The sequence below is a fragment of the Cucumis melo genome, chromosome 9 (assembly GCF_025177605.1).
Source record: "Cucumis melo cultivar AY chromosome 9, USDA_Cmelo_AY_1.0, whole genome shotgun sequence".
Lineage (NCBI taxonomy): Eukaryota > Viridiplantae > Streptophyta > Magnoliopsida > Cucurbitales > Cucurbitaceae > Cucumis > Cucumis melo.
In genome coordinates this window covers 16,415,622-16,427,424 of record NC_066865.1, presented here as the reverse complement: position 1 = coordinate 16,427,424, position 11,803 = coordinate 16,415,622, and the positions used below count along the sequence as shown (strand labels likewise).

General features: G+C 35.1%; 1 protein-coding gene across 3 annotated transcripts; it reads right to left on the bottom strand.

Moving 5' to 3' along the window:
* Nucleotides 1–552: 552 nt before the first annotated feature.
* Nucleotides 553–11,479, bottom strand: LOC103501341 (lysine-specific demethylase JMJ25). Of its 3 annotated transcripts, XM_008464893.3 has the most exons (13): nt 10,674–11,479; nt 10,468–10,583; nt 8,578–8,677; nt 8,346–8,487; nt 7,781–7,844; nt 6,952–7,693; nt 4,985–5,314; nt 3,375–3,887; nt 2,785–2,857; nt 2,614–2,699; nt 1,599–1,718; nt 994–1,184; nt 553–858 (listed from the first exon to the last, which is right to left on the bottom strand). In XM_008464893.3, the coding sequence occupies exons 1-12, from the start codon at nt 11,304–11,306 to the stop codon at nt 1,029–1,031; spliced, it is 3,075 nt and encodes a 1,024-aa protein (XP_008463115.1). In that variant the 5' UTR covers nt 11,307–11,479; the 3' UTR covers nt 553–858; nt 994–1,028. The 3 variants fall into 3 exon arrangements, 2 of the variants coding, with proteins under 2 accessions (XP_008463115.1, XP_050946235.1); XR_007823715.1 differs by lacking the exons at nt 553–858; nt 2,785–2,857 and having other exon boundaries at nt 1,090–1,184; XM_051090278.1 differs by lacking the exons at nt 553–858; nt 994–1,184; nt 2,785–2,857 and having other exon boundaries at nt 1,597–1,718.
* Between the last annotated feature and the right edge of the window lie 324 nt (nt 11,480–11,803).

The window sequence follows — 11,803 nt, the reverse complement described above, 5'->3', positions numbered from 1 at the left end:
ATTAAAACTATTAATTAGATAAACTTTCACCTTTACCAATTTTATGGCTAGGTAAGGAATACTATATTTACAATTATTATTTCTCCTCCCACTTTACATGTGCTGAACTAAATTTGAACCCCTTTCAACTTTTAAACAGTGCCTTATAACTTTTAAGCACACTGTTTAGCTACCTGATAGTCTAATAATGTACGTAAATTTTACCTTTTATTATGTCTAAAATCAAAGATGTTTTAAGTATGGCATGAAACTGTAAACAAAATGTTTCAATCACAAATTGATGCAAAATTCACTGTAGTATATGCTCTCTTTCATTCATGAATAGTTAGAATGAATTTCTCAGCTTTAATGTTCATTTTTGGAATTTTACTCCCCAATTACAGGTTAAAACTCCTAAAAAGGTAATAAAAAGGATTCATTCATATAAATACATCCTGAAGAACTCTGCGCTTGGATCTTGGCTCATAAACACTCGAGTGCAATTTGCTGAGATAACAGGCAAAAACAATAGAAACGTAAAAAGAAAAAACACAAGTTTGATAGGAGGGGATATGAACTTTCCAAAACATACATGCTTGAGGATTGACTTTCCCATTATGGCAGAGTAATGTTACTATACAAAAAATGCCAAAAAAGATCGAAAGCGATAATGGAATTCACATCGCTGATAAATGACATTGCGGCATAAGTTAACTGTTGAACTATATCATACATGGGAGCAAAAGGGCCAATGAATCATTGTACAAAATGTATGGGGCATAGTTCTATTTCTACAAAATAGTTAGCATCACAAATGGCTGAGGACGAAACCATTTCTTATACCAACTGATACCTTCCGCAGAGTCTCCACCCCTGAGGCTGTACCCAGTACAAAGGGATAAATCAAAATCAACTTCAAATACCAACGAGAGCCCGTACACAACATACGACATTTATCTCAAAAATAACATTAGGACTAGAAAGTTGTGTGGATTCAGAAAATTTTTAACTCACCTCATAAGAAATCTCTTAAATTAGGCAAATCTTGGTCAGTCTGCATCACTTCTCTTTCCCTTCCTTCCCCTCTTTCCCTTCCTTCCCTTCCTTCCCTTCCTTCCGTTCAAACAATCAATTTCCTTTTTTTCCTTCTTTCCATTCAAACAATCAATTGTCGCTTTCATAGCATAGACACTCATTTTTTTGACCTGTTCCAGGCACAAGTCAAACTAAAAACTTGCACCCAATTTTATAGTATAGAAAATTGAAAATATTAAAAGGTTACCAGACAGCTACATAAACAATATGTTCCAACGAAACATTCATCATTTGGTAACTATTTGTTTTGTCTTTTAAGTAGTTTGACCAATGATTCAAATGTTTACTTAGAAATTATTGTCTAAGGAACTATGAGAAAACAAGCAAGAATTTCAAAAACCAAAAACTAATGGTCATAAAACAAGGCTGAAACAATTTTCTCCTCTTCGTTTAAGATTTCATTGGTTCTTTCTAACAAAAAAAATCCGAAGGATAACTCTAATAAAGTTCAACCTAACAATAACTTGTTAGAGTATTTTTAAGGGAATAGAGAAGGCTGATAATAGAAAATGATGATGGGTTACCTCCAACTTGTCCTCCTTAGCCCAATGATTTGATGGAAGCCTGCGAAATTCTTCAGTCAAGTGGATGCACTCTCCAACATTCTCAGGTGACACAAAGTCCATAGCAACCTTTATGCATGACTATGGAGAACATGAATTGAAACATAATTAGAATAATAGCCATGCACATATTTAGCCAAAGAAATTACTCATTACATAAAATTGATATTCATATAATAGTTCGAACAAGACATTTTAATGATAAATCAAAAATCAACTATTACTAAATCCCTTTTTCTTAAGAAATCCACGCAAAGTTGAAAAGCATTTGAAGACACCGTTTATGCAGCTGCTTGAATTATCCATTTGTATGCGAACATTTATGATCGACTATTTAGAAAAATAAAAATAAACAAATGAAGAGTACTCTGGCAAGTTGTAATTCCAGCTTATGGCATTGATAATATGATTTAGATTCGTTACATCCATTACACAGCTCAATATTTTCATGAAAATAACAACCAGACAATTATTGTTAATGGAAACTCCATTTTGTATGTGCTAACTTTACAAAATACATAAATAAAGAAAATACATGTTGGATGCGATGCAAATATGCTTTAATTTAATAATACAGGAAAATAATCGTATTTTAAACCATCCAGAATAAATAGAAAGATGAACTGACAACTATCCTGAAATGTAGACCAAGACCAAAAGGTCCAACCGATGAATAATAAAAAACAAACCAAGTTTTTTCCTTTTACATAAGAACAAAGTTGGTTCAACAGAGGTCTGTGACCACCACAACCGGTTAGAATCCCCCTCCTCTATGTGTTTGTTGAACTCTCAAAAAAGAGAAATAAGAATAAGAATAATAAAAGAAAAAGATGAGCTAATAAACTTACTGCTTGAAACACTTATCTAGACAAGAGTGTATTGTAAAAGCATGCAAGCAAAAAACACATCGACCGTAGCTCGACTCTTAAAATCCAAACAATTACATTAACCAGCTTCTAAAGATTAAGATAATTACCTTTAAGTTTCTGACTTGATGAGGACAACCAGCAGGAATAAAGACAGCATCACCGAGATTTTGGACAAATGTCCAAGGTTCAATTCCTGTATAAAATGTAAGCAGAAGATGATTATTATCAAGACTGATGGTAATAATAAGATCCAACACAATAACACATGATAATCTAACCATATTCCTCCTTGAGCTTTCTTTTGTGTTCCAAAGTCAAATAAAATGACTGATCATGCACAGGATGAAACACCTGAATTACCAAACAAGAGCACCTAATAAACATGGGGAGATGTCTTGACGAGGTATAGATCTTAGCTTAAAAAAATATAACTAAAATATATACAAGCTTATAGAAAGTGCAGATAGTTCTGGTATGAAACTTCTTGTCCAAATCCACAATGGATCAAATTTATAGAAATGCATATTATTTCATAAGTTAGATCTAATATATACTTGAATAAAAAAAAATAGTCCAATTCAAATATAATGCAAAACAGCCAACTTTGATCAACCACCTAGAAGAATTACAAGGTAGAACACTCCTTTGTGTTTCCTTTCAAAGAAACTGATAGAAATTTGGGCAGATAGGAGAGGTGTTTTTTTCTTACTTCAAAATAGAATAAATAATAGGCCTAATAATGTAGTGTATACAGAAGGGTAGTTCAGCCCAAAGAATACTGAAATTATATATAAAAAAAAAGGGAACGAAAATGCTGTGCTGTCTTAATATCAATAACTGTAGAATGTCCATTGATGATCGTACTAACCTGTGGAACAGTACCGGCATGAATGTGTCTAAATTCTCTGAAATGCTTGTTGAGATACTCCTGCAGTAGAGGGACATCTTGCCTACGAAAAATGTCCCACAGTGCACCACCATCTGATGCCTCCCAACTTTCCATTTCTTCTGAGATTTTCGCTTCACTACAATTTCCTTCAGCTAGATTTGTTTTTACAGACTCATCAGGGACAGTGTCAGGTTCATTCAAATTTCGAAGATTGCCCTCGTCCTCATCGCCTCTCTTAGAGCTAGATGCATCATCCAAGACTGCATTATTGTTTTGTTGACCAACATCACAAGCATGTTCCTTTCCATTTTCAGTCGTGCTACAGGGGTCATTGGAAAACTTGCCCCCATCTCCATCGACAATATTATTATCGGTCATAGCACCATAAATTTCTTCCTGATCTTGTGCAAGATGTTTTGCTTTTAATTCTTCAATAATATGTAAATGCTCAGGCTTAAGTGTGACATTGGTAACATGAGTAAGAACATTTACCTGAAACAAGACAGCATAAGATTGTTTTAATTCGAGTAAAAACGAAACAACTAATCACATTAAAAGGGTAAGCAGTGAAATAAAATAACAAGTACTAACAGTCATCAAAGAAACAAATTTGCACTTTTCACTTTTATGGTTGTAAGCATAACCAATGTTTTCAAAGCGCAAGGCGCACTCTAAGGCGACAACCTTTTCAATTGCATCAAGGCGAGAGGCGACAAAAAGATGTCGCCTGATTGATGCGAGACACAGTTAATAAAATAATAATAATATAAATAAAAAATACATAAGATTAGAAAGATTAACTCAAATAATCTTGAGGAAAAAAATATTTGAAAATAGATATAGAAATAAAAATAATTTTGTTTCTACTTTGAATCTTTTTCTTCTTCAATTCTCCTTCCTCTTTGATTATTCTTTAATTCTACCTTTACAAACTTTGATACTGCCTCTTAATCCTATTGGATAAGAATTTCTTTTTCTGAAAAAAAAGTTGAGTAATTGAACAAGGCGAGTACTTGGTTGCAATGAACATACGTTCAAGGCGACTGAAAGGCACAAAAGGCAAGCACCCTACTAAAGGTGCTTGCCTTGGGTACTTTCAAGGTGTTAAGGCCTCGCCTTACCTTGCTCTTGCCTCAAGGGAGTGCCCAGCTGCACCTTAACAACACTGAGCTGAACATAGACCATTTTTTACCAGTATCAATCAAACAATATCAAAAAAATATTAAACAATCAGCTAAAACAAATTTTTGAATGATAAATGAAGGCCAACAATTAAATTTTTGTTGCACTGACAAATAATTTGGAAGTTAGAAAAGTTGAAAATGGAAACATTAAAGATTATCAAAAGTTAAGAAATCAACTAAGTCCCTCATCAGAGTAAAATTTTCAAACAGCAGCACAAACAAAAATTACCAAAGCACGTGATAGAATATTCTTTAAACAAGTAAATCCCTTGAACAGTTTCAAACATAAAAAAATAAAAAAATAAAAAAATAAAAAAATAAATTAACTAATTAAATAAGAAAAAGGTTTCCTCCAAACTGATTGCTGCATAGATTCTACAATGAGAGAAAGTTAGATAGACATACAGCATCAGACATATCACAGTGAAGCTTGGTAACTGAATCCCCACGACCAAGCTCTTGTGTAACTCCATATGCAATATATGTCTTGGGTCCCATATCGGGTTTCAGAGATTCAGCCGGCAATTTAACAGCAAGATTTAGATTGCCTTTAGAAGGATGTGTATATTCCTTAAAAGGTAAGCAACTGATAAATTCAGCATTATGACGGGGCAAACATTTCTCAAAATGATTAGATGGGGGCCAATCCTTGAGTTTCAGTATCCGAGGCCACAATTTTGCATCAAACTGACCATCTGTATAACCGATAAAGAATTTGTGGATATTGACATCAAGCTGCAATTTGCAACTACATATTAGTTTACATAGCTCAAAAATAAAGTTATATAACCTAGAATATGATAATATAATAGAAATGAATGTGCAGCTGAAACATTGATACATCACAGTAAGGAGCAAGAATCTCAAAAAAGAAATATCAGCCAGAATGAACCCGAACTGTACCTCTAAAAGTTCAAATTTCTTAAAATGGACATAGATCTTGAACAGAAAATTTTAAATGATTTTGATATTATTTTTGAGCCTGAAACCGCTGAATATTTATGATTGAGATTAAAGACAGTTGTTTTAATTTTACACCAGGAGAAATTGTAAATTTTTACAGATTTAACGTCTCGATTATCAAACTTTATCAATCACCAAAATAAATAAAATGGTTAGAAATTCAGAATCCAATCACCAGAGAGCATCCAGACCAACTAAAATAACTTCAAATCAAGACAGAAACAACATGCTCCTAATAGTACCACCTAAAAGATTAAAAGTAAATGATAAAGATAATTCTTTACCCAGGTACTCCTAACAAAAACATGTTTCATAGCTTAATAACAACCAATAGAATATAAACATTTTATTTTTCTGCATTCTTCTTTATTATTAGGGGTATGCCAATGAACAAAAAAACAAAAAAACTAAAATGAAACCCAACAGGTCAATTTGAACGTTTGAAATTCCACAAAGTTCACTTCAAGAGAAAATGAAAACCAATATTCAATTGGTTTTCAAAATTTATACAGAATGAACCAGAAAAAACATGGATATTCCTTTGTATTTCAGCAAATTTTACTTCAAGGGAAAATGAAAACCCATATTTAGTTTAAATTTTGAAGTTTATGCAGATTGAACAAGAGAAAAACATATGGAAGTATATTAAAACAGTATTAAATTTTACTATCCATTTCCCACCTCATTTTAACGTGTAGAAGAAGCCTTCCCCTCCTCCGAAGTCAGTTACTAAATCCCTCTCATGATCCTTCGTATCCATGAAAATACAGCTCCCACCTCTCAGCTACTCTTAAACTCTCACTATGGTTGCAGGTGTCTCATCCCTGTTTGCTTGTCTATATAGATACTTGATGGATTGAAAGCCATCACTTAAAAAGTTAAAATTAGTCTCAACAAAATTTGAGGCTCTCTTCCTCACTCATTTGGAAATCAAAAGCTTCTTTGATCTCTAATTCATTTTCCTTGGCATGGCTCCATTCTTTTTCTGTTATTTCCTCCCTTGCCAATAGTTTGGTACAGAAAAATGATTTTTTTTTGGGTTAAATGGTAGCCTTTTGCTGCAAGTTTTTTGCTGAACTTTTGGCCTACATGTTGACCTTTTTCCGGTTTCTGTGGTTTTGTTGTTATTTTTATGAATGCAATTTGAAGGGAAAAAAGTTAAGTTTATTATTCAAGCTAAAATTGAAAAATGCAATTCCCTATGTGAAGGGTGTTAAAGTTTATTTCTCCTCCCCCCCCCCCCCCCCCCCTCAATGCGTGCATATGTGTGTGGTTCAATTTGATGAATCACTACATGGAGTTTCCTTTAATATTCAAGCAAGTGAACAGAGAAGCTATCTCGCAACAAATTGGGCAAGGAAATTTGAAGCTTAAATTATTTCACTGTCTAGCAAGGCAATTGAACTGACCTCACACCAATCTAAGCAATCGATGGCCTTGACTTCTAACTGTTGACCATGTTTTGTATGCGTAATTTGACGGAAGGCACGCCACATGACAAGGGGTTCCCAGCTCAAACCTGATGTAGTTTCAAGAACATTGCTTACAACCACAGGCTCACCTTTGCTCCAATGCCACTGAAAATGCTTTATCTCTCCAGGTTGAATATCCCTGCCCCTAGGACAATATAAATAATTATCACTTGAACCTTGTCTAGAAGCAGCTTTCTTCAACATACCACTCTCAAGATTAATTTCACCAGCCGAGTTAAAGCATGAGCACCACTTTCCTGCAGTTTCATCCACATCCATTATCTTGTGAGTTCTGGCAATTTCCTCTCCTTCATCCACCAATTTAGAGATTGAGTCTTTCAATATACATCTTAACTCTAGAAAACCATTACCACAACCACCCAAGTTGGATGGCGGGCAAGGAATCCTTCCATCTTTTTCTGCTCTCCATATGAATCCTGATTCTATGTCATCTGTAGGACAAGACTCAGCAAGCACTTTGGTTTTTCCTCTTTTTACTTGTTTATGCCCTTCACCATGCAAGTACTCAAACCCTCGATTAATATATGGTATTATCTCTTTTTTCTCACAACACCGCATGTCTCCTTCACGGATTTCCCGGCAACAATTGATACAAAGGTCAAAGGAACAAGAAACACACGTTCGATGAAAATCAAAAATTGATGTTCTACAGATGTCGCTGCAAATAAAGATTTTGAAATTAGGGCATTCTCAAACTAATCTTACACATATATCAAGGTAAGAAATTTTATAAAGAATGTCTTACCAGTACATTCTTTCATTGTCTTCACATTTTACCTTCTTCACCTTCAGATCCTGAAGGGGCAAACCTGCCAAAAGCAAACCACCAATTATGAAGTAAAACATGATAGATCATTTTGTCAAGGTTAAATCACAAATTAGGTCCCTACGAATTGAAGGAAGTTAGAACTCAGTCCCTATGGTTTTAATAGTTAGAACTTCATCCTTATGGTTTGATAAAAAACCTCATAAATAGTCCATATGGTGATGAATACCAAATAACTATATAATCAACCATTAAAAGAAACTGAGAGCATATCAACCACAAAAATGGACCAATATATGTTATAATAAATGAATAGCCCCCAATATTATAAGCAACTAAAAGAAACCAGGTCAAAGTTTGTTTTGCTGCTATGCACTAAAGAAGACAGTAAATTCCTTAAATACACAGTACTATGCTAATATTAGTCCAATTACAAGTGGGGAAACAAAAACGAATTCCAAATTCAACAGTAACACTGAGAACGAGGATTGCTTATATGGCTGGAGTCATTACTAAACCCTAATTCATGGACAGCACAAAGTACCTAGCCTTGTAGCCTCATGTCTTTTCTCCAACATCTGTTCTTCATTTAGCCATTTTAGAAATGGTAGAAGTTTACGTAGTACATATTTTGCATGATCAACCTCGCTTTCACCAGTGTCTACTGGTTCCATGTTCTTCAAATTCTATAAAATACAAGAAATCATTCACTTTCAAATAGAATGCCATCAAATGAACAGAAAATAATCGAGAAGAATCAATCGGAAAAGACTCACTTTAACAGGAACATCTAAACGCAAACATGCTTTACAATTGCAGTTCCCAGAGCAAACAGGGCAAGATTTTGCAATTGCCTCTTCTGATGTATAAGGGTACCTACAGAATAAGAATTCCACCTAGTAACTCTCAAAGGAAAGGGAAGAATGAAACAACCATAAACCGTACAAAACAATGCAATATAAAATGTAAAACTTAACCAATGTACTGATTTAATATTTAGGGTACAAAATCATTTTCAGATAAATAATCATTTCAAGAAGACTTCAAGGACATAGAAACTCAAGATAAAGGTTCCTGAGGTTTCACCAATCTCTTGATTGAGTATGTTTATTTACTGAATATGAAAATTCAAATGTCCATAAAATCAGTGCATAAAAAATATTTGGTTTTTTGATCCCAAGTACTGGACCAGACGGATTTAAACTTGTGAGGAAATCTAATTGCAGGATTCAGCTTAGGAATATAAACTGTGACTCAATGTCTTCTAGCTGGTGATATCTACGTAAGGTAACGAATGAGGATGTGACCACCTTTTCTCGATTAGTTTTCTCTACACCCTCAAGCTCTAGTGGAAGCTATCAAACATCTACAGTTCCCAATGTACTTATCTAAAAGAATAAGATAGGTCTTCTACAACTTAAGTGTACCTGCCCTTCCAACAAAAAGCTAACTGCTTTAGCTTAATGCCATCCATGCACTGATCTGTGAAGTAAGGACCAAAAGAAATCAAATATCTACACTTTACTGTGACTGTCCTTTAACAAAAAGCTAACTTCTTTAGCTTCATGCTCCGGGCACTTAGCCGAGAAGGTAGATTCCATAGTTAAATGAAACTCTTCATCATGTATGCAAGTTATAGAGTGCTTTGTAGTAATATGTGCAACCATTTTGTCTCATCCATCAGTGCTAATTGGACAGCATCCTTATAGCTCCAATGATAATCCTCTAATATCATGATTGAAAACAGTCAAAACATTGAGGACAATTAGTAGACAGAGATAAAGGACTCGAGCTTCTCTAATTAGCACGATTGGACACTGTCAGAAGAACTATTGAAGACCATTAGGTGTTATGTTGGAAGCTTAAATCAAATTCTGTAGTATATCACAATTAATGCATCTCGACTCCTACAATTGATTCTCCACACACAGTTAGTCTAACAACATGAAAATCAAAATATTTCCATGAAAATTGGCTGCTTTTATAAATCTAACTTGGAAGGAATCAACAGAAAGGAAAAACTTAGAAAACAAAACAAAAGGTGTTCCATAGTTCGACTTTCAAATTACAATGATGCTTCTCCTAAAAGTTTGAAAGAAATACTAGGGCAAATTCTCTGCGGGTATGCTGCCTACCCATTCAGTAGAGAACTAGAATTAGAAAGGAACATAAGAATTTTCCGAGACTCTTTTAGGAAAAAATGACTACATTTGGGAGAATGAGAAAGCCTTGGGTTTTCTTTGGTGATTTTCTCTGGAATCAATTTTGTAAATGCACCCCTGTGTTATGTATACAATTGGAGTGCTTTTAAGTGAACTCCCCGGCTCAGGAAGGATTTGATATCCTCTGGTGTTTTTGTGTAATCAAAAAATTACTTATGAGGGGAAAAGGCACATGTATCCCATAAATTGTGGGGTAGAATGGCCTCACAATCTACTAAGTCAGATCATCGCTGCAGTCAACAATTGGAAAAATGATAAAAATTCCTCCCGTACGATGAGAAACTAAGGACTAGTGGTGCATCAATTAATGAGCCATAAGCACACAACGTCCCCTTACATACGTACACAAAGTAAATAAACAATCAAACGTATAATATCCTGCCAACTTAACATTAGCAACGATGGGAAAAAAAAGTTGGAAATAAATAAGGAAGAATTGCCTACCAATTCTGCAAACAAGGGAGACAATATCGCTTCCTATTACAATTAGTACACCGTACCACACGGCCTTTATCATTCCTCTGGCACTGATGACACATTAAAGATATATTCGCGATGAACTGTTGATTCACATTGAAAAAAGACAATCATAAGTGTAATAAAGAAGAAAAAACAAAAAATTACACAACTCACAAACTGCCAATTCTTACTTCTGGATCGAGTTTATTGATTTTCTTCTCGCTCTCCGGTTTAACAACAAATTCCCTTGTTAAAGCATGTCTTCCACCGCGTTTTCTACCTCTCCGACTTCCAGAAACGCCAGATTGTTTGTCCCTAACACTATATTCTTCTTCAACAGGACTCCGTTTTACATCATCCTCTGATACAATCCGATTCGAAGAAAATTCCTTCTTTTTCCTACCCCTCCGCCCAGGCTTCTTGAAAGGAATCTCCACTACATCATCCTCATCAAACTCATAAACCTCCTCGTTGTACGAAACTCTAGCTTTCTTTCTCAAACTCCTCGACGGACTTTGAATAGAAGCCTCACATTCCAATTCCCCGTTTTCCCCACCAACAAAGCCCTTCTCCTCCTCACCATTGTCCTCACCTTCATTCCGCTGCAGGGTTTCCCCATCTTTACTTGCTGAAACCAACCCTCCATCCCCCTCTTCCATCTTGGTCACCCATTGCACCCCGTTCTCACCGTCGCCTAAAAAACCCTTATCAATTACTCCAACTTCAGTCCCTCCATCGCCAACCCAGCCCTTGGGTTCAGTAATTCCTACATGCCTTTCAGTTTCCATACCCTCCGGTCGGCGCCGCTTTCTACCACGCGCCATGAAAGAATAAAAAAGGAGAAAAGGAGAGAAATTGGGAGGAAGAAGAGTAGCGGTGTGAAGAAAAAGAAGAAGAGGAAGAAGAAGAAGATCGTAAAAGTAGAGGAGGGTTTGGGAGAGAAACTGTGGGTAGACTCAAGACATGTCCACTTGTTTTCCGAAAACTGGCGCCGAAATTTGGAGGGTTTTTCTTTTATTTTTCCTTTCTTAATTTGCCTCGATTTTATTTTACCGCTGTTAAATTTCCTTTTTGGAGGGAAATTTACCCTTTGATGAAAAAGGAAATTTATCCATTCATCATTCATGATTGGGGAACCCAGAGATGTTCATTCTAGGGATTGGCCGTAAATGGTTCAATTGGATTCGTGCAGATCCAAGTTTCAAAAAATGTCCAACTACCTAATCCAATTTACTAACTCATCTTCCATTTCATAATTTGTCGGTTACTCGAACATGCATCAATAAACATAAAAAATAAACTATCGTGTTACTTTGATTGT

Bases quoted from the DNA above. Each gene is read 5' to 3' on its own strand.
- LOC103501341 (XM_008464893.3), bottom strand. From the start codon at position 11,306: ATGGCGCGTGGTAGAAAGCGGCGCCGACCGGAGGGTATGGAAACTGAA. The intron at 5,315-6,951 runs GTCAGTTCAATT...TGCAAATTGCAG, and splicing joins ATTGCTTAGATTGGTGTGAG to CTTGATGTCAATATCCACAA. The intron at 2,858-3,374 runs GTTAGTACGATC...TTGGTAATTCAG, and splicing joins ATGCCGGTACTGTTCCACAG to GTGTTTCATCCTGTGCATGA.